At 46.9% G+C, this 27,797-nt stretch overlaps 1 protein-coding gene across 1 annotated transcript in view; it reads left to right on the top strand.

Annotated features, from left to right (window-relative positions):
* The window catches only part of NUAK1 (NUAK family kinase 1), a 72,700-nt gene that overhangs the window by 9,179 nt on the left and 35,724 nt on the right, over positions 1–27,797 (top strand). The window contains exon 2 of the mRNA XM_069581072.1: positions 22,228–22,348. Coding sequence (XP_069437173.1) covers positions 22,228–22,348 — 121 coding nt within the window. The remainder of the gene's footprint in view (positions 1–22,227; positions 22,349–27,797) is intronic.

The following is a 27,797-nucleotide window of genomic DNA, read 5'->3' as shown; positions in this document are numbered from 1 at the left end:
AAGGAGCCCTCTTCTTGGGAAAGGCAGGACAGGGGCTCAGCCGTCTTTGTACCTCCAGGAGCCTGGGCACGGGACAGCACACAGTGCTGAGTCCCTTTTCTTTACCTATAAATCGAGAGACCAAGACAAAATGCTCAGCAAGGTCCCTGCCAGCTCATAGGAACAGAATCCTGGGATTTGCTGAATGGAACTGATGAAACAGACTTCATTTCCTCTTGCCTGGTTTTTGGCAGGAGGTCTCTTTGTTGCGGGAAAGGGAAGTATCTTCGGCTTTCCAAACCCTTTTAAGATTGTTTGGTGCAGGCTTTGTCAAGTGTAGGGAGAGCCTGCATTTCCTTTCAGCTCGAGGCAGGCATTGCTTTTTAAGCTTGTTTATGAAGTGGGTTCTGGACAACCCATGTGAGTTAGAAAATACTTTCAAAGAAGCTATCAGTTTTCTCATCTATAAAATGGCATGATAGTAAAACCTACTTCCCAGGTTGTCAGGGACTGTGCCAAGAACAGTACCTGACATGTAGCTGGTTGTCAATAATTATAGGCTGTTATTATTCGGGACTCAGAGGAAGGCAGTCTCATGTTCTGCTGGGTTGCTTGACGGGATCTTCACTCATTCCTTGGGTACTTTGAGTTTAGGGGACTTTGCCTTGGAGGCTGCAGGCCTGCGGTTACCTCTGCTCTCTGTTGTGCATTTGGGTGTGCCCTTGCTTTTAGCAGTGATGGGGGCATTCGGCATCCAGGGGACTCCTTCATCTGGGGGACAGGTAGGTGGAGGCAAGACTTCAAGGAGGAGGCCCTCTCCCCACGGAAAGGCATGTTTTTGGCAGCCTCATTAAAAAGGCAGAATAGACGCTCATGGTTACTACTCTCTCATCCTTAAAGATGAAATCATGCCATCAGACTCACCTCTGTGGAGCATTTTATATCCGCCAGGCCTTGGGGTAAGTGTGTTGCCTGCATCATCTCACTGAATTCATGGTCATTCTTAGACCCTCCCTCCTCCCACAAGAAAGATGCTATCACAGCCCCCGTTTTACTGCAGAGGGAACTGAAGCCCCCAGGGATGCGCTGTCTGTAACGACCTGGGGATGATGGCTGGAATGAAACTCACGTGTCTGTCTGAGCTCTCGGCTATGACCCTAGATGGCTTCCAAGAAGTAGAAACAGTTGTCAATTTTCCTTCCGCCTATCCCAGGTCGCACGTTTAAACATATTTGTGCACGTTTTGGCTGAGCTCTTGTTCTGTTCCAGGCACTGTGTAGGCACTGGGGAGGCCGGGGCAAGGGGACAGAGTACAGCCTCTGCCCCAGAGGAACTCAACCAGCTCTGGGTTCTAGAACATACAGCTACCCTTTGTCATTTCTGCATCTCCAGCCTCCCAGCCTTTGTGGCGTACACTTAGCCCTGCTGCCCATCTATTGAAGGAGACCCATTCCCTGTTGTGTGTTTTTTTTCCCCTTTCTCTCCTCTTTTAGAATTTCATCTCTTTGTATCAGATACTTTCATTATACAGCCTTGACTTTCTTGTTATCAATTAGAAGAGATGCCAGCAAACTTTGAGAAGCTCTCAGTGGTCCTTGATGTAACATTCCAGCTTGTCTAGCTCTGGGTAGATTAGAAAGTGAATCTTTCTGCAACTAGCAGAAGCTGTGGGAGGGAAGAGACTGAGCCTTGGGTTGACCTGGTGAGCTCAGAGCCCAGCACGTGGATGTGTTTGAATGGAAAGGCAGGACTGTGATGCACCCGCTCAGGAGAACCTTACTTTGTGTCTTCCTCACAGTTAGTTGATCTCTGTTTCCCAGGGATAATCAAATGGAATGCTCTGGGAGGGAACCAGTGTGTGAGTGGGCATGCTGGCAGCCAGTGGTATCAATCCTGGAGACGGGAGGGATGAAGTGGAAATTTCCACTGATTCGTAGCCACCTTCTTGAATGTGTAGGAAGGTCCTGAGTGGAAGGACGATGCTTCCCCTAATGATCATAATAGCAGGAAACACGCATTGAATGGTGCGTGTGTGCCAGGCACTGTTCTAACCACTTTAGGGGCCTTCTCTCCTTTGAACCTGCATTATTAGTACGTTCGTTTTGCATACCGGGAAGGAAAGTCTTAGAGAAGTCACCTGACTTTCACAGGGTCATGGAGCTGGGCTCTAGGGCTGGGCTGTCTGCCTTCAGGCTCAAGGTGGTAATCGCTGGGCTCCATGGCCTCTCACGGGTGTGGATCCTTGGAATCTTCTGCAACTTCCTGCTTTGGTTCTTCACACACACTTGGGGGCCGGGGGTAGAGTCCCACTGAACCCAGCCAGACTCACTGTTGTCTCCAGGCTTGTGAACATAGCAACTGGAAGAACTTGTTTCTGTGAAGCCAGTTGTTCCATGTCTTACTCCTGGTACCTGGTTCCGTGTCTGGTGCACAAGAAGAAGGCGGTCCATGTCTGTTGAATGGCTGTGGAGTGTTAGGAGTCTGGGGATGTGGTCAGGAAGCTGGGGGGCTGGTTCCTCCATTGCCACCACGTGAGCCGCTTGACCACGGGAGAGTTATGTCCCTTTTTCTGTACTTCTTCAGCTACTTTCTCTGTGAGATGAGAGTTCTAGGATTGATTTGGACTTCCACTCCAGCCCTGTCCAGATTCTGCAATTGGTGAGTCTTCAGGTCTGGTCTCCAAATTGCTTCAAAGTGGGAGTCACTGAATCCTGCGTTGTTGGTCCTCCTTCCCTGGAAGGCGGGCTCTCCCAGGGCTTGGATTTTCACCAATTTTGTTTCCTGGTATAGCCCAAGTGCCTCACACAGTGCCTGGCAAATCAGTATTGTTGACCTGCCTGCGTGCACGCCTGAATGCAGGTATCTCTCTTGCTGATGAAATCTCAGGATATCAAAAATTCTGTCGCTCAAGCCCAAGAAGAAAATTACGGAGCCAAAGTACCATTTTCCAGGAAAAACACCCTCTTTATAAAGCCAAGATACAGCCAAGATGGGGACAGTTTATTATCCCTGCTAGCCAAGGGATTAGGGAGCCAGGCAGGATTCCTCGATTTTTCATCATCTGGTGATGCTTTTTGCAAACCACAAAGAAAACAAAACAAAAACAAAAGCTCTCCCACCCCTCCCCTCCCCACCCCACTGCCTCCTTTAACTTCAAGCCGAAAAGAGCCCTTGCTGCTTGAAACAGCTCATGAAGGAAGAAATTATAACAAATATTTTGCATTTCTCTGGTGGTGGCACAGTCTGAATTCCTTTCAGTCCTACAATGAGTTCTAATTTTATGAAATGTTTGGATTAGCCACCAATTTTCCGGTGGAATTTAGGAGGCTTGTATTCGTACTTATGCTTGAAGCGGAGAAATCTCGTAAAATCCATGCAAGGCCCAGTGGGACGTTGTAGCCAAGGACAAAATGACCGTCAGCGGAATGACGGAATGAGAGAGATCTCTTTGGCAGCTGTGGGCAGGCTTTGGTGGATGATGGTATGATCTTGAACCACGGTCTCTGGGGCTTGGCCGGGCTGCATACCACTTCCAACTGATCATGGCCTATAAAAATTCCAGCCCAAGTACAATGCCTTGTACCTGACCTTGTTCTTTCTATTCCCAGAGCCAGAGAATGTTAGAGCATCTGGTAATTGGGTGAGAGGCATTTGATAACACATGGTGCTTGACCTCCCCCCGCCGACCCCATAGCACTGAGTGCCTTGTGTTATAATTTCCCATTTACTAATCTCTTTCCTCCTCCAGACCTGCACTGTCTCTTGTGGACACATGTGCCTATTAAAATTAACATTCATTACAATGAAATAAAATTAAAACCTTAAGTTCCTTAAGCCACATGGTAAGTGCTGGATAACCCTATGGGGCTAGTGGCAACCATTGGACAGTGTGGGGAAGATAATTTCCATCATCACAGAAAGTTCTAAAGGATGGTATTGCTCTAGAGGCTGAGTTTAATGACAGCATGCTCCATCAGCTACCTCGTTTATTAGCTCCATTCATAGCTCTTGTCACCATCTGTAATTACCTCTAAGCAACCTCATTCATCATCTTTTCTGCATTTCCAGGGTCTAGTACAGTTACCTAGTATATAGTAAGCATGGTGAAGATTTTGAGTAAATGAATGAAGTTGTCTGTCTAATTTAGCATCACTTTGCATGTAGCTGCCATATAGCAGACCTTCAAAACAACTGACTGGATACTTACAGAGTTGTAACCCTTGAGTGGATTCACCTGATACCTGTCCAGCATGTACTGTATGTCAAGCATACTATGTGCAAGGCTCAAAGGCTGTGATGGTGAGCAAATGGACATGACTCTCTAGTTAAGGAACTTAGCCAGTCTAAGGGCTCTTAGATTTGCAGGGACATGGGAGTCTCTGGGTGTGCCTGTTAAAATGCACCATCCTTCACACCCACCCCAGAGAGCTTGGTCCAGCGGGGTAGGGGGAACTTATGGAGACCTGGGAGTCTTCGGCAGTTTAACCAAATACCACAAGGAAGCGTGATGGGGTTGGTCCATGGTGTGGCCTTGGGAAACACAGCAGTGGGAAGCTCTCTGCATTCATCTGAGGATATATCACCCCACTTTCTTCATTCCACGCCTTTTGTGATAACTAGAGCCCCCCTAAATCCCCAGACCTTTATATTGGAGCCATAGTTTGAGATCTCTTTGTCTGTTATTATCCCATGGAGGAATAATAATAATAGCAAACAATTACATAGCAGGAATTGGGTCAGGCAGTAGTCTAAGCTTGTTGAATCACTGACTTAATTCATGGTCCCCCTAGGAGATGCCCAGCATTATCATCCCCATTTTACAGTGGATAAACTGAGGCACAGAAAATCAAGTCACTGGCCCATGTTTATACTACTTATAGGTGGAATTGCAACCCTGAAGTGCTGCGAAGCTTCTGCTGTCAGTCACTGGGCCTTGAGCTGCTGCTCCCCGAAAGTCAAATGTGCCTCTGCATCCTCTTCTGCCAGTTACTCAGAATCAAAGCGCAGGCATATCTATGAAATGCCTGTCTAGGGACTTAACACATGTGGGCCTTAGGAGCTCTGTGGGTCCTCAAGTGCCATCCCTGGCTTCAAGGAGCATAATTCGTTCAGACATTCCCTTGGGCTTAAGATGACCCTGCCCTGTGTGGTGCTGGAAGGTGAAAGAGGCTTGCAGCTCATAGAGGAGACAGAGGCAGGGGCAGGGACCTCCCAAGAAAGTGTTGCCCCCAGGTTAGGTTGTCCTCTGGACAGGAAGAGCAAAGCAAATCTCAACAACTAGGTGTTCCCTCATTTTGCTGCTTGTGACTCCATTCTTTACATAGTTTTGCTGTAGAATATGCCTATTTTGGGGCTTCCCCAGTGGCTCAGCAGTGAAGAATTCGCCTGCAATGCAGGAGCCCACAGGAGACATGGGTTTGATCCCTGGGTGGGGAAGATTCCCTAGAGGAGGACATGGCAACCCACTCTAGTATTTTTTGCCTGGAGAATCCCTTGGACAGAGGAGCCTAGCAGGCTACAGTTCATAGGGTTGAAAAGAGTCAGACATGACTGGAGTGACTTAGCACACAAGCCTATATCACCCAGTAGGGGTTCTGAGTGTGAGTATTTTGTGTGTGTGATGGGGAGGGGGGATTCAGCATAAGGAACGGTGTGCCCTTTCCCTCCACCTAGCAAGGCAGGCAACCCCTTAGAGTTGAGAGATGCCAGAACTCCTGACCCTCTTGGGAGAACCTTGAAGGAAGGAGAATAAAGTGAGCTTGGTAGGATAATCACCCTCCATCATTCCATTTCACAGCGACTCTGTCGTGAAGTGACCATTTTCCTTACTTTGCACTTAGAGAAGTTGATCCTCAGAAAGGGTAATTCATCTGCTCAAGGAAGCAGGGTAGCACCCGAGTTAAAGACTCAGGCACATCTGACCCCACTGTGGGCTCTTCCCCCTACACTGTGGGTTCTCCATCCCACTGAGCATTAGAATAGCCTAGGGCCCTTTTAGAAGCCCTTGAGGGTGGGGCCCAGGCAGCAGCACCATTTTTGAAGAGATGCCTCAGTGCATAGCTGAGTCCATGGTGGAGCCTGTTGACGACAGGGGCCCTAGGGTCTGCACTCCTGAAGGTGTCCCCTCCGTGCCTGGTCACCCTAGGACCTTGCCCGCAGCAAGGCAAGGCCCCTCCCCTGTGTGGCCCCCTTCCTCCAGGGAGGGCTGGCTTGGCCTAAGCCATCCCACTGGACCTGAGCCGGGGACCTTTTGCTCTGTTGCATCAGAGGCTGCCCGTAAATCGGCAGCTGGCTTGTTTTCTTTTTAGGCTTCAATTGTAGCGACCTTTGTGCGTCTGTTTATTTCAGGGAAATAATTCCATCCTGCAAAATCGATTCCCTGAGTGCTACAGAAGTACATTTGGAGGGACTTCTTTTACTGGGGTGACCCGAATTGTCCCCTTTCAAAAGAGGCTACAGCTGTTCCTCGTCTCCCAACCCCCATCTCCCTTTGCCCTCTGACACCGTCCTCTTAACCTCGTATTTGGAAGGTTTTGCTGCAAGATTTTTACTTACACACATTTCTGCATATGGCCTATTTGTTAATAATAATAATTTAAAAAGCAGTTTCATAGCATGTACTGTATGTTGGACAGTATTGGGCATTTTTTATACATTGTCTCATTGCATTTTGCCTTTTCTTGGCAATAATGAGTGTAAACACTTCTGAAATCTGGGGATCTTTATCCTTGAGTGGAGGAAGTTACAGTTGTAGCCTGGCTTGCTGGTGTTTTTTGGAGGATGAGGAGAGGGGCTTCCCTGGTAGCTCAGTTGGTAAAGAATCAACCTGCAATGTAGGAGACCCCAGTTCGATTCCTAGGTTGGGAAGATCTGCTAGAGAAGGGTTAGGGTTCCCACTCCAGTATTCTTGGGCATCCCTGGTGGTTCAGATGGTAAAGAATCTGCCTGCAGGGCAGGAGGCCTGGGTTCAGTCCCTAAGTTGGGAAGACCCCCTGGAGAAGGGAATGGCTACCCGCTCCAGTATTTTTGCCTGGAGAATCCCATGGACAGAGGAGCCTGGCAGGCTGCAGTCCATGGGGTCACAAAGAGTTGGACACGACTGAGTGACTTTTATTCTTCACTTGCACACACTGGGAGGATGAGGTGTCCCATGGACTATAGAAGCTGCCATATTGGGGCAGTTGGCTTGGCTGGGATGGTGGTCGGTCATTGGCTGATTGAACGGAGGAGAGCAGGAAAAGCAGAAAGCAGCCCAGCAGTCCCTAGGATTCAACCTGCCATGAGTCCCAATCAAGAAAGTGGAGAATTCTCATTAGTCTGATACATTGGTCAAGTGGAAATACTAAAAAGTTATAATAGAGGGCTCCAAATATATTTTTTCAGGTAATTGAAACTCGTCATGTACAAGCCAGTTTTTAAAAAAAAAAAATTGTGGCCATTTCTTAAGGAACTCTTTCTCAAGATTTCTCAAGATGTGCACTTCCTTTCTTCTTAAAACAAAGTACCTCGAAGGTAGTTAAACATTTTCTTGACGTCTTTGGGGAACTTCTAGACTGTTTCCAGTGCCGTATTTTGGCCTTCCCATGCCTGCTATATTCATAGTTTCTCAATCTGCTCCTACATCAGCTTCCGTGACTTTTTGTGACCCTTTTACATGATAACGTCTTTCTTTCACCTCTAGCAAACATAATGCATGCTTGGTAACTGAAAACTCACAAGGCACAGAAAAGTTAAAGACGAAAGGTAAAGCTGGTTGTCCTGCCTTGATCCATCAGTGAGGCTGTCTGTAGTGGCTTCCTAGTTTCATGTTCCCACTTCCCTACAGATTTGCCATGACAAGCTTGTTAGAACTGTGTTGGCAGGAAGACACTGGGTGACCATATTCAGGGGCTCAGTGGATAGATTCTAGGCCATTTCTTGGGGTGGCTTTTCTAAGAGTTTATTTCCCTTCCTCATACAATCTTCAGAGATGAATGGGCCACGAATCTGGAAATGAATCTAGAAATGAACCTAGAGTCTAGAATCATGACAGTGAATCTAGAAAAGTACTGTTTTCTCACGTAATGGAATGAGCCATTTTGCGGGGAGTTGGGCCAGCCAGACTCACTCAGTTTAGTATGTGGGTAAGCTGGTTCTCTTGATTCAGGGTCCACTGCATTTTCCATTTTGTTCACATTTTGCCTGTGTTCCAGATTGTGGGTTAAGGGATAAATGACTTTGGAATATCTGGAAAACTAAAACCAGGAGAAAACCTACCTTCACCTCATTCACCTAGGTTGCTCAAGTGACAGATTTTTTAACTTCTGAAGGAGTAGGAAGCAGGATGCAGGGCTTTCCTGGTGGCTCAGTGATAAATAATCCGCTTGCCAATGCAGGAGACAGATTCGATTCCTGGCCTGGGAGGATCCCACATGCTGTGGAGCAACTAAGCGCGCATGCCGCAGCTATTGAGCCTGTGCTATAGAGCCGGGGAACCACAATTGCTGAAGCTTGCATGCCCTAGAACCCGTGCTCTGGCAAAAGGGAAGCCACTGCAAGAGAAACCCGCATACTGCAACTAGAGAGTAGCCTGGGCTTGCTGTAACGAAAGCCTGCACAGCCACGAAGACCCAGCACAGCCAAAAATAAATACATAAATAAAGAAATAAAATCAGTTTAAAAAAGAGAAGCAGGATGCAGCCTCCTCTTCAGCATGCCAGGCCTACTGTCTTTTTGAACATCAGTCTTAGATTAATACCGAGATGGACGCAGAAACACACTTGAAAGCAACTTGCACCAGTCTCCGTACATAGCTTACATTTTATGACCTGCTTAGAGATGCAGGGCACATAAATCTCGGGGAGGACGGTCTTATTTACTTGTTCGTGTTTTCTGCAGATGGGGTGCTTGCATCAGAGCCCGGCTGGCCTCAGATGTCGGCTCCAGGATATTTTAGCTGAACTGTATGAGTCCATTAAACAAATGTAAGAGTTTTGGGGCAGGGAGGGCTGTGTCTCAAACCAAATGTTTTACATGGAGAACATCTGGGGAATATTGGTATTTGTGTGTACAGTACATCAGAAAGCAGCTTGGCGGGCTTCAGCTGGGATGTTTCTGGCCTGTGGTTGCTGGATTTGACAGTTTTGTTGTAAGGGAATGGTTCTTATGAAGTGTTGCCATAAAGGCAAGGCTTGGTCCAGGAAGGGGTGTCCTCGTTTAGCCGTGCACTCAAATTGCTCTGATTAGCTCTCCCGCCAGATCGCCCATGGGGAATAGTCCTGAGCTAGTTTTCCCCCAAAGTTTAAATGACAGAAAAAGGAAGCATCGCAGTGCCAGGACTTGGGGGTGTTTCTTCTTTTCCCTGTGGTTCCATTTGGTGACACTTGGAAACAGGTATGTCCCAAGTAGTATTGGATGCACAATTCAGGTACCTCGGTTGAACTTGGGATGTTGCATTGATGACCTGCAGGGACTCGGGGCACTCCTTTCCCCAGTATTTCTTAGTTTCCTTCTTCTGCAAAATAAGTAGCCTGCCTTACGGGTTGTAGAGAGTGCAAAATGAAGTGGATGACATTGTATACATGGCAGTTGTCGTTTAGTCGCTAAGTCACGTCCGACTTTTTGTGACCCCATGGATTGTGTAGCCCGCCAGCCTCCTCCGTCCATTGGGTTATCCTGGCAAGAATGCTGGGGGGAAGGGAGCACAATTCAGTTTATAACAACTGGTAAATATTTTATAGGGGCTTCCCAGGTAGCGCAGTGGTAAGGAATCCCCTGCCAATGCAGGAGACTCGGGTTTGATCCCTAGATTGGGACGATCCCCTAGACTAGGAAATGGCAACCCGCTCCAGTATTCTTGCTTGGAAAATTCCATGGACAGAGGAGCCTGGTGGGCTACAGTCCATGGGGTGGCAAAGAGTTGGACACGACTGAGCACATACACACACATATTTTATAGGGGTGAACATCATTTGGCAGAGAATATAGTTGGATTTCCTGTACCTCTTTTGCAAGATAGATCAAAATGACCTGACTGGACCCCCCTGTCAGCCAGAAAAAAAAGGGCAGAACTCCGTAATAATTTACTCTGGCTTTATTGGGGTGTGAGAGGAAATTGTTGTAAAAATTAACCTTCCTGGGTCCTCATGATGGTATTTTGACTAGTACCAGTCAAGTGGAGTAGTCAGAGGTCCATCTTATACTGGAGGTGATGGAGAGTAAGCTCATGACAAGAGTGTGTGTACGGGGACAGGGGAGGGTCTCTTTGTTGGGGATGGGAAAATTCATACTCTGAGCATAGTGGGACTCATTTCCGCGTTTAGGAGCAAGAGTGAGACTCAGGGGTGGAGATGGGGAGTGAGGCAGGGAAGGACTTCTCACGAGGCCCTGCCTCTGCACACAGACATCAGTTTCTGCCTGTTATCTCACAAAAGAACCCTTTGGCAGGGACTCGGAGTCCTAGAAAGAGCATCTCCTTGGTCAAACCCTGGGTCATGTGTCTACTCATTGGCACAGGGAATGTGAAGCATCTTGTCTGGTAGTCTCTATAAAACTGTATCCAGTGGGGTATGGGTGATCCCCAGTGCAAAGTCAGGGTGCTCCTACTGGTGGAAGGATGAACAGGTGCAGGGCAGGACGGAGCCCACCTGTTCTTTGCCCTCCCCAGGGAATTACAAGCAACCGGAAGGGTAGGTCTGTGGTCTGCTAGACCTTGATCAGTGCCTTATCCAGAGCAGATTTCCCAGAATTGCTTGCTGGAGAATTGGCTCGTTGTTGCATCATTTTAGGGATGCGCTTCCCAGACCTTCCTGTCTGATTCTGCCCTTTGTTCAGCTGTGTTGACTGATTCCACAGAGAGCAGCAAGGAACAGCAGTGGTTGTGTTTTTGAAGATGAAATGATTTAAATGAAAAAAAAAAAAAAAGACTTAGTGTGGGGACAAAGCAGTGCAGTGGGTGGGACCACTGCACTGGGGACAAAGCAGTGCAGTGGCTTTGGTGGGACCTGTATCTCCAGGGACTCTGATTCAGCGCTTTCTTTTTTTTCTCTAAACATGCACTGAATGCCAGGCCCTGTGCTCCTTGCTTTGTCAGTGCTGGTACCGAATTTCGGAATGTGGTCTTTGGGTTTGGTGAGACCCAGCTCTCCTATTCATTAGTCGTGTGCCCTAGGGCAAGTTATTCACCTCCCTCAGACTCAGTTTAAATTCATCAAGCAAGCAGAAATAATGTTTTAGCAAGACTTTAATGAGTGAGCGAGCGGTGGAGAGGTTTAACAGAGTGGTGCCCAGTGCCTGGCACACAATAAGGGCTTGATAACTGGTGATTATTATGATTACCATTAGCTGTTGTTGTGAATTCTCTTCCAGCCCTTCTGGAGTGGGCAGTATTGCCACTCCATTTTAAAGACGAGGAATTTCAGGCTCAATAATTTGGGGATAAGTAGGGATTTAACACTTGAGAGTTCAGCAAGTTCAGAGAAGAGTCAGTGACAGGAAGCTGGGGGCTAGGTTGGGTGGAATAAGATGCCCTGTTATTGTTTTAGGGTTTTATAAAGGTCTTTCTGATATGCGGGGGGTCATTTCAGACACAGCTTTTTGGCATATACAAAACACCAGCCACCTTCTAGGCGCTGGAGACTTTGCAGTGAATAAAAGAGAAACGGTCTGTGTGTGAGTGAAAGCTACAAGTAATGGTGACTCAGGTTATGAAAGGGGGCCTGTGCGAGTGTCATGGGGGCGCATCCCTGTGATGAGGCCCCTGGATGTGGAGGAGGTGGTCAGCTGGAGAAGTTAGTTGCAGACAGTAGGGCCTGGAGGGATCTGGGCAGAGGAAATGACAAGCACAAATGTCCAGGGCCATGGACACACAGGCTGCTCCCTGAGTCCCTGTGGAGACCAACAGACCCTGCCCCAGTGTCCCCACGGGTGGGAGCTGAGTGATGGCTGTTGGGTGAGGGTCACGGAGGCAACCGGCCTGATGTGGTGGCAGACACAAGGGGACTGAGCTTGCTCCTTGAGAGTCGGGCTGTCAGTGCTGGGTGGGGTCTGTGTGTTTGTAGCTGGAGGTCCCGCTGTGACAGCATCCCTGGAAGGATGGTAGGGCGGTAATTAGGGAGCTGACAGCATCCAGATGGACTGTGGGGGTGTTTGTGGGGGCTGTGGAGCAGGGACCAGCCTGTGAACTCTCTGGCAAATGGACACTGAGAGCCGCTGAGAGCTTCCCCAAAAAGAAGCTGCTGCTTCTGAGGAGATGATGAGTGAGGCCTCTGGGGGGACCGACGGCAGCTCATCCTCTTGTTCCTTCCTGTCTGCTCGGTCTGTGCACCCTAATTGCTATACATCCCTTTTCAGACAAGGGGGATTGAATCAGGATAAAAATAACTTCTGAAGACTCCCTTCTTCCACTTGTCTGTGAAATCACCCATGGAAAAAATGTAAAACTTGCCCTTTCATTTGTGTATGTGTGTGTTATGTGTACCCTACCATCTTAAGACATTAAGAATTTCTTTTCTTTCTTCTGTTCACCTGGATCAGCCAAACTCACTTAGCTAATTTCCTCTCCCTTTGGAAAACTAATGTTGTTTTTTAGGTCTTTTGTGTCCCTTTTTCATTGGTTCCCGAGGTCAGTGATCCAGTGGGAGTCTGAAGTTAATATATAAAAGAAGTGTTTTCAGTGAATTAAGAAAAAATGGGATATTAACCTCCCAGATATGTCTACTCATGTGTAATATCAAATCAGGCTTCAGGAACTGGAGCAAGGTTTGGACTGTGTTGGATTGCAAACAGCGTCCTTAGCATGTCTGTGTGAGGACAGCTCCCTGGCATCAAATGGAATGAAATCATGTGTCGTGCTGTGAAACGGGTCCTAATTTGCCAGCACACTTACGAGTGGCTGTCCCTGCCCCCCCCATCTCAATTTATTAATAAAAGGAACTTCGTTGTGCTGGGGCCTGCTTTACATGTAAATGTTAATTTAAATCCCTTAAAATTTTTTTTATTTTTAATTGGAGGATAATTGACTTACAACGTTGTGTTGGTTTCTGCCATACAACATGAATCAGCCATATTTATACATAGGTCCCCTCCTTCTTACACCTCCTTCCCATCCCACCCCACCCTGCCCCTCTAGGTTGTCTCAGAGCACTGTATTGAGCTCCCTAGGTTATCCAGCAACTTCCCACTAGCTATCTGTCTTACATATGGTAATACATATGTTTCAATGCTACTCTCTCAATTAGTCCCACACTCTCATTTCCCCGCTGTGCCCACAAGTCTGTTCTCTATGCGTCTGTATTCCTGCCCTGCAAATGGGTTCATCAGTATATTTTTTTCTAGATGCCATGTATGTGCATTAATATATGGTATTTTGGGGGTGGCAGTTTCATTTCTGAAGCTAGCTGTGGTTTGGAATTTGTTAGGAATCCTCACCCTAGGTGTGTTATATCCCAGACTAGAGAGGAACTGAGGACCCTTGTTGCCGTTCCAGCTGCTGTTAACTTCGTGAACTTGGGTCTGTACTTTAACCTCCCTGGGACTCAGTTTCCTCAGCTGTAAAACAAGAGGGTTGGCATAGAAAATTCTGGGGTCCTTGCAGCTCAGACATCTGCTGGCAGTAATGATACTGGCTGTGCCAGTATCTGCAAGATGTGATCTGATCTGATCCCTACAGCCACCTTGTGGGGTTGGTGCTCTGTCACGTCCCTTACAGACGAGGTAACTGAGGCTGTGACATGGTGGCCCGAGGACCTCCCTGTGAAGGGGGGGCTCCTGGGCCATGTTCCTGTGACTGATGACAGGGCTGAGGGGCTGAGGCTCGCTTTCTTACAGGGCTGCTGGCTGGGGCTCTGCTGGGCTTGGAGCTGGATGAATCAGAGTTGCACAACCCTAAGCTTATTCAAGCTGTGGTGTAAACAGTGTCAGAGTGATCAGATGCTACTGCTTGAGGCTGTCCTACTTAGAAGTAACCTCAGCCCTCTGGTCTGGTCTGTCCTTTGCCCAGAACGATTGAAACCTGGAGCAAGAGCTGCTGCCCTTTAGATTTCCAAGTTGCTGTTGTATTTTATTTCTGAGTTGCTGTGGCATCTCACTTTCAGTGTGAGTCCCCAGATAAACCCTGTGGTCCCAGCCTCACATTTTCAGTCTTTCTGCGACTCTGGTGTTGCCTTTGTGGCATCTCTTCTGCTACCAGAAGCCCTTTCCTGCAAGGAGCCCTGGGGTGGTTTCTTAGAGATTTCCAGCAGATCCCAGTAAGAGGGGGTTCCTCACAGCCCCAGCCAGACCCTCTCTCACAGAGCAGGCAGGACTGGGGGCGGGGCTCCAGAGCTCATTTGCTCTTTCTTCCTCCGGACACATTTACTTTGACCCGGTGCAGGAGCTCCAGGTGGCCTGCAAAGCCGTAAGTAACCCATGAGCAGCCAGCGTCTGTGGTCTCCGGGCATCCATAGGCCTGCCTTGGGTTAGGACAGGCCCCAGATGTCCAGATGACCCAGATGTCCTCTGGGAACAAACCTTCCTTTTCCCAGGGGCAAATTCATTCAGGTCACTGAGTCTCCTCAAGGAAGTAACTTGCTTTAAATTCCTTTCTTTATAGATAGGCAGTTCATGAATTTCCCTGAATTACCTAGCTTTTTAAAATTATCTCGTTTTTTGGCTGCAAGGTATTTTCTTTTTTCTTTTGTTTTGACTCAAGCTCTATCTAATTCATTTTTATGTATTTATTTTTTATTTTTGGGTGTACTGTTTTTATTTTAGTTCTCTGTGTGTATGTGGTTGGCTGTGTCCAACTCTTTGTGACCCTGTAGACCATAGCCCGCCAGGCTCCTCTGTCCATGGGATTATCCAGGCAAGAATACTGGAGCGGGTTGCCATTTCCTATTCCAGGGGATCTTCCTGACCCAGGGATCAAACCTATGTCTCTTCTATCTCCTGATTGCAGCTAGATTCTTTACCACTGCGCCACCTGGGAAGCCCTATAGTTCCCTGACCAGGGATCAAACCCATGCTCCCTGCTTTGGGAGGGTGAAGTCTTAACCACTGGACTACCAGAGAAGTCCCCTGCATGGTTTAAATTATGGAATGAGTGCCCTTCTAGCCACATTAGTTGCGGTTTAAGGTGGTGGGTCTCAGACATCACTGTTGTAGGATCACCTGGGTGCCTACAGCTTGCCCTCATGCACGAATTCAGTAGGTCTGGGGCGGGCCCTGGAGTTCGCATTTGAACAATCAGCGTCCCCCTTCCTCCCCACCAGGGGAGGTGCAGGTGGTATTGCCGACCAACCTTTGGCAAAGTGCAGTCCCCTGGAATCTAACTGTGCACTGGGGGCAGGCTCGTGGCTCACTTTGGCATTGCTGCTGGCGCTAACTTTCCATCGGTGGCTCTTTTGGTTTCTACCTGGTCAGCCCTGGCCACTGTGTCCTGTTTACAAACCTCAGTGCCATATAGGGAGTGTAAATCTGCCCTTAGTTTCTTAGTCATTAATTCCACTTCCCTTGCAGCATCGCCACGTGTAATGATGACATGCTCTAGTCAAACCTTGAAGGGGCGGGCATGGAACCAGGGATGGCTATACAAGTAGATAGAAATGTCCCTGGGCCCTCTGAGGTTCTCCTAGGCGGGCCCTGGCCTGGTCAAATCAAAGTCTGGTTTGCCATTTTAGTTCTGGAGATAGAACACATTTTTCATGGCAGGAGAAAAAAAAATCAGTGTCATCTAAGGAAACAGCATCTTTTATGGGGAATTTTGATAAATTGAAGATTGAGAGCTGATTTACTTAGGATTATATTTTCATAACCTCTTGCACAATTAAAGGGCTGGTGGCAGCAAATGGTAGGACGCTTTTCTTTGAAGAAAAAGCTCTTTCTTACACATGCCGTGCGCCCTGGCATCAGGATGCCTCTTCTCGGAGCCTGTTGATACAACTCTTGGCTTCCAACCTGCTTCTGTCTGAAAAAACATCCATGTATCGACATGAATCAACAGGCCAGAGAGGAAGAGGCCCACAGGCCCTGCGGCGGAGCTGGCTCGCATCCCTGCAAGGCTGGTTGCATCACGGCAACTTGCAGGAGTGAGTGTTGTCTTGAGTTGGCCGGGCTCCTCACAAAATGCTGGGGGTCATTTAATGAATCAGGGGCTTTGGCTAGAAGGTGGTCTCCTGGCTGGCATCACCAGGGTCACGGCTGGGCATAGCCTTTCTGAATGGGAGTTCTTTGGTGATCCTGGGGAACTTTGGACCCATGGGTCCCACGAGGAGCTGTGCCTGGCCTTGAACTCTGACCATCAGCCAGACCAGGGCAGGAACCCCTACCTCTGCTGGCCTCCAGCTTGACTTGGCTAACCATTCCCGCTGCTAGTGGCCTCTGGGCCCCTTGGTAAGAAAAGATCCCCCAAGCTACCTCTGATGCAGTGCCCTGCAGCTCCTGTGGAATGTGGCCAGGTGTGAGATCATACCTATGAATGGCAGGGAAGTGGCCAGCTCCCGTTGCTGGAACAGAACTCAAACTTGTTCTCACTAAGTGAGACTAATGCCATATTTATGGCCCCATTTCTTCCCTGCTGCTTGGTCCCCTAGTCCTGCCTCCCCGGGACCTCACATGGGACCCCATACAAAAACTTCATCCGCTTGGAGGATGCTCTTCACACTGGGCTTTGGAGATTCTTTGGGATCTTCGGAGAAATTCTCTCACCTGCCATGTTTGCTGTCCACCCCAACTTTATCCATAACCTCAAGAATCAGCAGCTTCTGGGCTCAGCCAGAAGCCTGGGTTCAAATCTTTGCTCTGTCTTTTATAGGCTGTGGGATTTAAGGCAGTATTTATGTTCTTGGCGACTTGGTGGCTTTGTACAGTTGGGGATTAGGATTGTAGTTAGGATTAAATGAGATACGGTCCATTGGCATCTGGTTAACACATTATAAATATTAGCTGTTGTTGTTATTAGGAATATTGCAACTGTTTTAAGAATGTTGGTAACGTTAAGGCTCAAGGCAAAGTGTTAAGATCTTGCTCCTCAAAGTGTGGTCCCTGGGCTGACATCACTGGCTCATTAACTGGGAGCTTGCTAGAAATCCAGAATCCCCGGCTCCATCTTAGACCTTTGGATTCAAAATCTTCACTTTTGACATGAAACCCAGGACCCCTTTGACAGATACTGTTCTAGAACCCTCTCTTCAGACTGATATGTGTCAATCAGTGAGCATCATGGGAAGAGGCTGTGGAGGGTGCAGGGTAGTGATTCTCTTGGTTAGAGGCTCAAATATGCAGTCTGCCTGGGATTTCCCCCGCTCTTCAAAGCAGGCCAGGAAGATGGCTGGCTGCCCTGCTCTTTTGTAGGCAGGCAGGCTGGATATAAATTTTCACCTATTCTTGCCTCAGTACAAACATGGGGAAGGGGAGGATGTGTGTGGGAGGAATCGGCAGGGGGAAAGTCTATATGATGATATATATACTGGGCGCTTGTCACACCTTTAATGTGGCCCAGGACCCTGTATCATTGTATTGTCCTGTCAGGAGCTTGTCAGACCTTGTCACTGCCATTCAGTGAATACCTGAGTACTAGTCACTTTACTTACAGTATTTCCCCTCCTTATAACAGCCCCAAGAGTTAGGACTTGCTGACTCCATTTTACAGATGAGGAAACTGAGACCTGTGAGGTTTGGGTTCACCTGAGGTCACCCAGTCAGCAAAAGCCTGAGCTTTCATCATACTGCTTTGCTCTGCATAGCCCTTCCTACATCCCTGAGCTCTTAACATTCACAATAGCCACTGTGGAAAAGTGGGGTGGTTTTGGGTGATTATTCAAAAGAGAAGAAATGAACGCTGCAGAGAAGGCTGTTACATTAAAGAAGGGATCAGAGTTGGCTGGGCTATTTGCCTCTTAAACAGGCAGGTACCACGGGGCAGAATTTGCAGGTCCACAGCCAGAAGGTTTAATCATTAAACGATAAGGTGGCCTTCTTTAAAAGCAGACCATTTTATAAGGCACACGATGCTGTCTAGACTTGGGAACACTTAGGAAAGGGGCTGGGCTGTGTGTTGGGCTTAAACACCTGGGTTCCCAGCTTCAGTGAAATCTCTCCAACTCCTGCAGGAACAAACTGAACCTTTTTTTTTGGAGGGTTTATGATTGCAGACGTTTGGTAGTCTTTTTCTGCTGGGCCCTTTCCTCCTGTTTCTTTGTAGATATGGGTGTGTGTGTTAGTTGCTCAGTTGTGTCCGACTGTTTGCGACCCCATGGACTGTAGTCCATCAGGCTCCCCTCTGTGTTCATGGGATTTTCCAGGCAAGAATACTGGAGTGAGATGCCATTTCCTACTCTCAGGGATCTTCCTGACCTGGGGATCAAACCCGCATCTCCCGCATTGCGGGCAGATTCTTCACTGTTTGAGCCACCTGGGAGATATGGGTGAGGGTTGAGGAAAACTGGAGAGGAGGTTTGCTCCATAACATCGTGTATCTGCGGGTCTCTTTGGTAGCTTTTGGCCATGAGGGTGATCATGTAATTGTGTGAGTTTTGCTTATTGCCTTTGTCCTCTCATCCCCCACTCCCCAAGGGCTGGGGCAGAATCACTTTGCATCACGACATCTCAGCACTGTGCTCGGTCCCAGGTGGGCACTCAAAAGGATTAAGTCCACGAACAGTCAAAATCCAGAAAGGCTCAAGTGGATGCCATGAGTCAGACTTCTGTCTCTAAGTGGGAACATTCGATTCGCATGTTCACCTGGCAGCCACTGAAAGAAGAAGGGGGAAAATGGCCCTGAGGCTGTGTTTTGGATTCCAGTTGTTCCTCCTCCTGTCTGGTCTCAGACTCAGGAGCCATGATGCTCCCATGCACCCAGCTGCTCTGAGTTTCTGGAAGTTTCCACTGAGGGTACAATTTAAAGACCCAGGAGAGAAATTCTCGTTCACTTAACGCACTGTGAGAACAAAGAGGGGGTCCCCATTCCCTTCTCCTGCTGCCCCATGAGGAAGCAGGAGGAATTAAGTTTGTTCCCAGCGTGGAGGGTAAGGAAGGAAGGCTCTATTTATGGGGTGTTCTCTCCGCTTTAAACATACGTTGAGCACTTATCCTGGGCCAGGTATGTTCTGAGCCATTTATTTAATCTTCATAAGGACCTGTGAGACAGGTCCTGTATTTTCCTGCCTGACAGATGAAGAAACAAGTGCACAGAGAGGTGTTGCCACCTGCTACAGGTCACACAGCTGGCACGTGGTTTCAGCCTGGACTCAAAGTCATGTTCATAGCCCATCCTGCCATACTGCTTCACCGTGTGCTGCCCTCCATTTATACCCTTCCACTCCACAAAGGAGGCACTATGTTACGTTATAGGAGCAGCATTTATGAGCTCATTCTCCTCTTTCAACAACTCTGCAAAAACGTGACAACTGTTCTGAGCTCTCTGGTTTCCTCTGGAAGCATCTTGGTAGCTGGATTTGGCTTCCGGCTGAATATGCAGCAGGCTAATTTCATATTGTGCGGGAAGGGAGTGAGAGGGTAGGGGAGGAGTGGCCTAAGCAGCTGGAGGGTCAGGGAAGGTCTCCCTAAGGGATCATGGAGCTGAAGCCTGAATGTTAAGGATGTAAAGAACCACGGTCTGATGTCTGTACCATATATTAAGTGCCTCTTGAATGCCTGCTATTATTCTTATCCTTATTGCTCTCATGGTTGGCCAGTAATTGGATCTGTGACCTTGGGTGAGTCATCACACCGCTCTTGGGAGTTGAACTGAATGTCTTCCCTCTGTCCTTGACAGTTGCATGGTTCTAAGTGATTTCTAGCATTTGTCTCCCACTATGCCTTTGACTTAGGGGCAGAATGAGCCCTCTTTTACACTTTCAATAGAAGACTCATTGTCAGATAAGGAAAGCTTTTGTAGAGGGACAGCCAATGGCTGCTAACATATATGGAGCCCTTTTAGTTTTCTCAGTGCTGGAGTGGGGTTTGCTTAGAATGTGGGCACTTTCCTCTCCACACTGGGCTGGAAGCATACGCCTGGCAGATATGCCGTGGGACCGTTGGCCTCTTACTGGACTGTTGGGGAGATTGACAGATGGGATTATTTTCTTACCCCCGAGAATGTCACTACCCTTGCCTGACCCTGAATGGTGAAAGAATTTATTTCTATTGTCGTTTGACAATAGGGCCTCCTCAAGGCCAAGTTCAGCCTGCTCCATAATCACAGGGGTGGTTTCTCCCCTCAGCCCATCTTTAGTTCATAGAGGAATGCAGGAGTTGATCCAAGAGCCACCCACATCCTCCCTGGCCTGTGTGTGTTCACTGTCGGCTTCCTTCAGAGCAGGCTCCCAGGACTGCAGGCCCCGCTCAGATAAAATAAAGCCTTCCAGTCATGTCTTTACGTTTGACGTAAGCAAAGGCAGGCTTTTCTTTCTGTGTCCTGAATGGGGCTGAGGTGAGGGCCCGGGTGAGCTCGGGGGGCTGACACCCTGGTGAAAGGGGGCCTTGAAGCTGGAAGCTCATTCATCTCTGTGCAGCCTCTTTGTCTCCAGCCGTGTGGTCCAGCCACAGTGCTGCCTGCCCCTGGGTTTACAGCCGGGCATCATGTATTTTTGCTCTGCTTTCCCCATTCCTCGATTGCCCACGTAGGTAGGATGCAAAGAAATCCTAAGCCATCAACCTAACGTTCCTGTCTTGGTGGTGATGTTCGACTGGAATGGTCCCTCCTTTTGTGCTTCAGTGCAACTGTCACTTCCCTGGTCTGGCTTCTCAGCCATCCAGTAGCATCAGCGCCTCCCCGTTGTCCACTCTCCTCTCCTTCTCCCTTTCCTTCCCTCTCCCTGCCTGCCCATGCTCAGGGTTTTCGTAGTCCTACCATGCACCCGGCCTGTTGCTAAGCTCTGGAGCTAAAGCAGTGAATAAGATCCCCACTAGTGTAGTAATGACACCAATATGGATTTAACAACAACTGGGGAAAGTTCTACAAAAGAGAAATCTGGGGACCTGCTGGTTGATTTAACCAACACATAGCAAAATCAAGAATAATGAGAGTTTCCTAGTTCTCTTGGACTGGTTGTATTTTATGGAAGCATCTCCAAGTCTAGGGCTGCATGTGTATCTGCTGCAAGTTGGAAGTTGCAAATGTTCAGAGATGAGTGCATTCCTGCGGAGACCACCCCTGCTTGACTCTGAGATAGGCGAGGTGTGACCCTGGGTGGCTGCTAACAAGGACTTTTTCTCCAGAGTGCTTTGTGCCTTTGCAATCCGAGGGGTGGTTTTACTTCCTTTCCTCCAAGAAAGAGTGCTAAGTTGAGGGTTGAGGTCACAAGAGGACCAGTTTGGAGGGAACCAAGCAGGCTTTCAGAGCTGGCAGCAAAACCCTTGGCGAGCTTTCCCTCTTACCTAACCCACCTTCCCTGCCCCAGACAAAGTAGTTTTTGCCCCCCTTAGAGCTAGGGCAGATGAAGTTATCAACCAACTTGTTTATGAGCAGAGAATCCATTGGCAAACAAAGTTTTTCCCTATAAGATTCGCATTGTCATTTAATTAAAAAAAATTGAAAAAAAATTTTTTTTATTTCTGTGATTCTTTTGAGTAAGTGCTCTGTGTCATGGCCCTGGGAATTCTCTACAGTTTGGATTTGCAGACGACATTGGCATGGAGCTTTGGGATCAACCGGGGCCAGGCAGGGAGTCTAGCTTTGTTTTCTTGGATTTACTCTGATTTTTTTCTTTAGCAGAGCCTTTTGGTCATATCACATGCTATCAAAGGTGCCTTAGTGAGAGGAAGGATGTAGAGAGGATTTGGCTTCTGAGCAATTGCATTAGCACAGCAAAGGCTAAAGTCTTAAAATCCAAGCTTTAATCAGAACTGGCCTCCAGACAGGCCATGCAATAAAGCCTTTTCTGTCCATCACTGTGGCAGCTGCACGGTGGGGCCGACTGATGCTAATTTCATCTCTTGGTGTTAGTCACCCACCTCCTGTACACCAAGCTCTCCTTTTTTCTTTTTCTTTTTTTTCAAAAAGGATCAGGATTCCTAGAGTAAATGGATCTGGCCCTGTTGAAGGAGCCTTTTGCTTTGTGGGGGGAAAACACCATCCCAAACCGAGGCTGTTAAAACCTGATGTTTTCTATTGTCTGGAGAAGGGTGTTTTTGCTATAAATGAAAGACATGATAGGGGTATTTCAAAGTTTTGTTTTGGTTATTGTCAGTTCTGCCAACAAGTAACATCTGTATTTATTTTCTAAACTCTCCCAATGGCTGATTTGCATCTGTTTAGGTCTCTGAGTAACATTTCATTTCCTGACTTTATAGGTGGCTATAAAATCCATTCGTAAGGACAAAATTAAGGATGAACAAGACATGGTTCACATCAGACGAGAGATTGAGATCATGTCATCCCTCAGCCATCCTCATATCATCAGTATTTATGAAGGTCAGTGGTTTTTTTTTCACCCCCGTATCAGTGACCATTTCTCATACCATGGGGCCTGCCAAGATTTTTAGGTAATTGCCCTTCTGGGCAGGAGCCAAGTATTTTTCCTCATGATGCAAAAATAGCCGGGTGTTATCTCTTATTTGGTTACCTTGAATGCAACCAGACACACGTAGCACAGTGTGCTTTGGTCATAAAATAGCTCTGGCTGGTGCCTTCTTCCATCTTCCCAGTTTCTTGGCAGTTGCTAAGCAACCCACCTCATTGAAAGCCAGTATGTGAGACACCCATGGTTTCTGGAAAAATGGCAGTTTTCTGGGTGGCCAAGTAACGGTGGATGTGCTATAAATGTCATCCCCCAAAGCTGACGCTTCAGGGGTGGTGTCATTAGTTATCGAAAGTTAGCCTTTTTGAGTTAGGAATTTCCAACCGGTCCAAGAAATACCAAGAAAGAAGAGGGATCAGTTGGTGTGTCAGGTATTTTACAAATAGAACGTATGTTGCTGGTGTTTGGTGAAACACTGGGAGGGAAAAAGCTTATATATGTGCTCGTGCTTCACTTCTGTGGCCCTTCACAGAAGAAATAAACGTCTCACATTAAAAAAATAGCCTTTAAAAAATTACAAAAGCAACGTGTGTTTATTGCAAAAATGATCGAAATATAACTGTTAAAATTAACATAATTATTAGTTTGATAAATAGCTCTGTATCCATATTTAGATTTTTATCTACTTCTCTATACATGTATGTGTTTTTTTATCCAAAATTAAATCATACTGTTTATACTGGGTTTTAGCTTTATTGTTTTTCATTTTTTATATCATATATCTCTTCCTATGTGGATAAATATTCCCCTATAAGGACATTTTTGAAAGGCTTTGTAGTATTCCATTTATGGGCATACCATAATTTATTGGCTCTATCTCCTTTTGTCAAATATATAAATTGTTTCACATTTCTGGTTATAATAAACAGGGCTTTTAATGACTTTCCTTGCAGATCACTTTTTACATTCATTTCTGATTATTTTCTTATGAAATAGTCCTAGTCCTGGACTTACTGAGTCAAAACAGTTCTACAGAATATTTTTAATATATGATTCAGAAAAATAAACCATTTTTAGTTTCTGGTCTGTTCATCATAATTTATACAGTAAGGGCTAAGAGGAAACCAGATGGTAACCCTAAAGTTTTTCTGATATTTCAAATTTTCCTTCTTCTGGTTCCCTGTTGATTTTTGCTATTGTTCCCCACCACCCCACCACCCCCACCCTGGTATTTCTGTTTTTGCTCCTCATCTAGAAGTAAGTGCTGGTAATATCTTTTATCTTGATTTTTCTAAAGCTCATTTTTTGGGGCCCTTGGTGATAGGGTTTTAGGGGAAATTTATATTTATTCAGTCATTTGTTCATTCCACAAACATCTCTTGCAGTGAGTCTCTGATTTCAGCCCCTGGACCAGTAGCAGCAGCATAAATTGGGTTTGTTAGAAATGTAAGAGTCCTAGAGCCTGCTGCAGATATGTAAATAACATATTCTGGGACCATGGAGACCTAAGCTTAGAAGTTTTCATGGAAACATATGGCAGCCAGGCTGGGCCTTGAAGGGAGTTTTTTCTTGAGGAAGAGTTGTGAGCCTGTGTGTGTGCTCAGTCGTGTCCCACTCTTTGCGACCCCATGGACTGTAGCCCACCAGGCTCCTTTGTCCATGGCATTCTCCAGGCAAGAACTGGAGTGGGTTCCCATTTCCTCCTCCAGGGGATCTTCCCGACCCAGGGATCAAATCCACATCTCTGTGTCTCCTGCATTAGCAGGCAGATTCTTTATCACTGTGCCACCAGGGAAGCCTGAGGAAGAGCTGACAAAAGGAGAATTCCAGGCTGAGAGAAACAAACCTGAATATGTCTGGTAATTGAGTGGAATTTCCAGAAGTGAGAAGTGAGTCGAGATACAAAATGCAGGATGAAAGTGAATTTTATTAAATGTGGAGTGTTTTTGCCCAGTGTGGCCCAATTGCCATGGAAACATGGAAACCTGAAGGCCACTGTGCATGGCATGGACCAGTGTGGGTCACGTGCTCTGTGCGCACTTCTGTGTTTGAGATTTTTTGGCTTAGAGCTTGAAGGCTTCTTTGCCGGAAAGGCAGAGAGAGTTTTAATTCAGCATGAAGTTTCCAGTTCTTTATTTGGAAGACAGTTTGCGGTCACAGAAATCTGGCAACAAGAAGCCTGCTTCTTCATTAGCATCATGCCCTCCTTGGCCTTGGGAATTCTTCAGGCTGAATGGGAAACTGGAGTCTATCTACTTCCTAAAGGAAGACCAGAGATGAACCTCAATGGAATAATATACTATTATCAAGGTCAAAATGGCCTTAGTTCAGCCGTTGCTGGTGGCTTCCAGAAGAGAAGCCTTTGCTTGTAACTTTAAAAATGGGTATCTGCATGAATTAAAGTTCTTTGGGTGACTAGAAAGAATTTCTACCAAGGCCTCAGGCGAGAGCTTGGGCTTCAGTTTCTAAAACCCTTTGAACTGGTCTAGGGAGTCAAGGAAGAGCTTGAGGTACACTAGATGTGAGACTTTGGGCAGGATGGTTGGCTTTGCAGTGCCTCATAAAATGGGGATAGCCATTCTACTCCTCTCCTAGGGTTTGGCAGCAGGATTAAATGAGATGATACATATACAGGTAGGTTCCAAAACGTCATTGATGTGAAGTCTATATCAGCTTCATCCCAAGTGGTTCTTAATGTGTGGTCTATTGACAAGGGTGTTTCAGGAGTGAGCAGCAGGGGTCTGTAAATCCTCTGGAATAGTATATAAATGTATTGTCTAAAACAGAAGTCACTAGTCATAGATGGATATTTAAATTAAAATTAATTGGAATAAATAAAAAATACTGTTGCTCTGTCACATTAGCCACATATCAAGTGGCTCAGCAGCCACTAGTGGTTCGTGGCTGCCATACTGGACAGCATAGATAAAGAGCATTTTCATTATTGCAGGATGGGACCATGTTGGTATATAATGTTTTATGTGTTAAGTTCATGAGTTATTTTTCTCTAGGTAGGGGGTGAATGCATAGCTTTCATCAGACTCTCAGAAGGATGAACTGTACAGTCCATGGAATTCTCCAGGCCAGAATACTGGAGTGGGTTGCTGTTCCTTTCTCCAGATCTTCCCAACCCAGGCATTGAACCCAGGTCTCCCACATTGCAGGTGGATTCTATACTGTCTGAGCCACCAGGGAAGCCCTTCCTGACCTCAAATAGATTAAAAAGAACTATATTGCCTTCAAGTGTTTTGTGACCGGCCGTGTACCTTACAAATAAAAGGTATTGTTTTAATCCAGAGAACTCCCAGGAATTTAAATATGCCTTTTTTTTTTTTTTAATTTCTTGGAGATCTCCAGTTTCTGTTCTGTTCTCTTTCCTTTCTCCCACGCAAGTTCTTTTTCTCCCACATCCACACTAAATAACTGTGGAGGAGGTCAGCTCCCCTCCCTTCCCAAGGGGTTAGGAACAGGTGATCCCCAAAGTGTGATTACAGCTGTGACCCTCCACCTGTGACCCCAGAGTCTCCAGGTCTTGTGACTTTATCTGTCCCCTGTCCAGGACCTGAGAACGCAGCGCCCAGAGTAAGGACATCCTGATGTTATCTGTAGAATTCTGCCTTGTGCACAGAGCTCTCCTATACCTACTCTCGTTTGATCCCTGCAGCCTACCCAGGAGGTAATCAGCCCAGGTGTTCCCATTTTGTGGTTGTAGAACCTGAGGCAGGTTCATGACTTGCTGGGTGTGTTGGCTTGCCAGGGCTGCTACTACAGACTGGGTGGCTTAAACACTAGAAATTTATTTTGGCTTTGGAGGCTGAAAGTCCAAGACCAGGGTGTTGGTAGAGTTGGTTTCTTCTAAGGCCTGTCTCCTTGGCTTGTAGATGGCTGTCTTCTCTGTGTATCTTCACATCTGTATGTATCTGTATCCAAATTTCTCCTTCTTAGAAGGTCACTAGTCATTTTGGCAACCCCACCGATTGTAGCCTGCCAGGCTCCTCTATCCATGGGATTTCCCAGGCAAGAATACTGGAGTGGGGTGCCATTGACTCCTCCAGGGGACCTTCCCCCAGGGATTGAACTCATATCCTGCACTGGCAGACTGATTCTTTACCACTGAGTCACCAAGGAAGCCCATTTTGGATCAGGGTCCACCATAATGACCTCATTTTAACTTAATCACTTCTTTAAAGACTCCAAATAGGGTTGTATTCTGAAGAACTAGACTTTGACATATGAACTTTTTCAGGGGGGATATTCAGCTTATACCTGGAAGAGGGCATTGCAACCCACTCCAGTATTCTTTCCTGGAGACTCCCCATGGACAGAAGAGCTTTGTGGGCTATAGTCCATGGGGTTGCAAAGAGTTGGACATGACTGAACAGGTAAGCACAGCACATTCAGCTTGTAATATTGAGTGTGCTGAGTAGTTGATGGCCCTAGCACAAAGTTCTTCTTACTGCATCTGTTTTTTCCCTCTGCCAGTCCTCAGCCCTGGACCTCTGGCCTCATGTCATATTTTGCTGGTTCTGCAGCCCACCACTGTGCTCCAGGCATCCCCCTCAGCCTGGCCTTTCCCCCCCTCTTTTGAACCTTGGAGCATGGCAGGGGCAATGTGGTGACAGCAGTGGTGATGAAACCCGAGTTTATCAGTTAATACACTGGTCTCTCTGCAGCTCGCAGAGTGAAAGGGGAACCTTCTTCTTGACAGCTGATTGTTTGATGAGCCAATCAGAAGCCTTAGCTTAGTGCTGAGATGCATTAATTTTGGGGGTGAAAAATCAGTGCCCAAGCATCTAAGTGGCTGTTGGGACATTAGCCAAGTGAACTTTACAATTTCTTCTTAAACAAAGACCTTTGTGATTAAAAACACACACACACACAAACATACACACCAGACATACCCTAGCAGCAGTAGCAGAAACAATAATAGCAGTCATGACAAAATTCCTGGCCTTCATAGTGGTTACTGTCTTAAATATGTGAGAGCGTTCAATCTCAGCATGGTGTGTACCTTAGAAAATAATTCTGCATATATCTTAAGAAGAAGCTTGGGTCCCCAGTCCGGTGAACTCACTGGTCAAGTGTTTTCTGAGCTTTAGTTCATGGGAATGTAAGTTATTTGTATACTATTCTCAGTACTTGCAGCCTGGCAGGCTGTAGTCCATGGGGTCGCAAAGAGTCAGACATGACTTAGCGACTAAACCACCACCACACAATATCTGCAGGCTCAGAAAATCTGCAACTTCACTGAATCAGTGCTGCTGGTCACCAATTCCCCCAAATAATTCCTTTCAAATGTTTTTTTCTTAAACCAGACCGCAGGGTTACTCTCGTGTTGACTTGTAGGTGAACGTGATTGACCCTCAAATTTGTCAACTCTGTGTAAACACAAACTATCACTGG

Source organism: Ovis canadensis, chromosome 3 (assembly GCF_042477335.2).
Source record: "Ovis canadensis isolate MfBH-ARS-UI-01 breed Bighorn chromosome 3, ARS-UI_OviCan_v2, whole genome shotgun sequence".
In the NCBI taxonomy this organism is placed as follows: domain Eukaryota; kingdom Metazoa; phylum Chordata; class Mammalia; order Artiodactyla; family Bovidae; genus Ovis; species Ovis canadensis.
The sequence above is the reverse complement of the archived record's forward strand: the minus strand, read 5'-3'. Positions and strand labels throughout refer to the sequence as shown.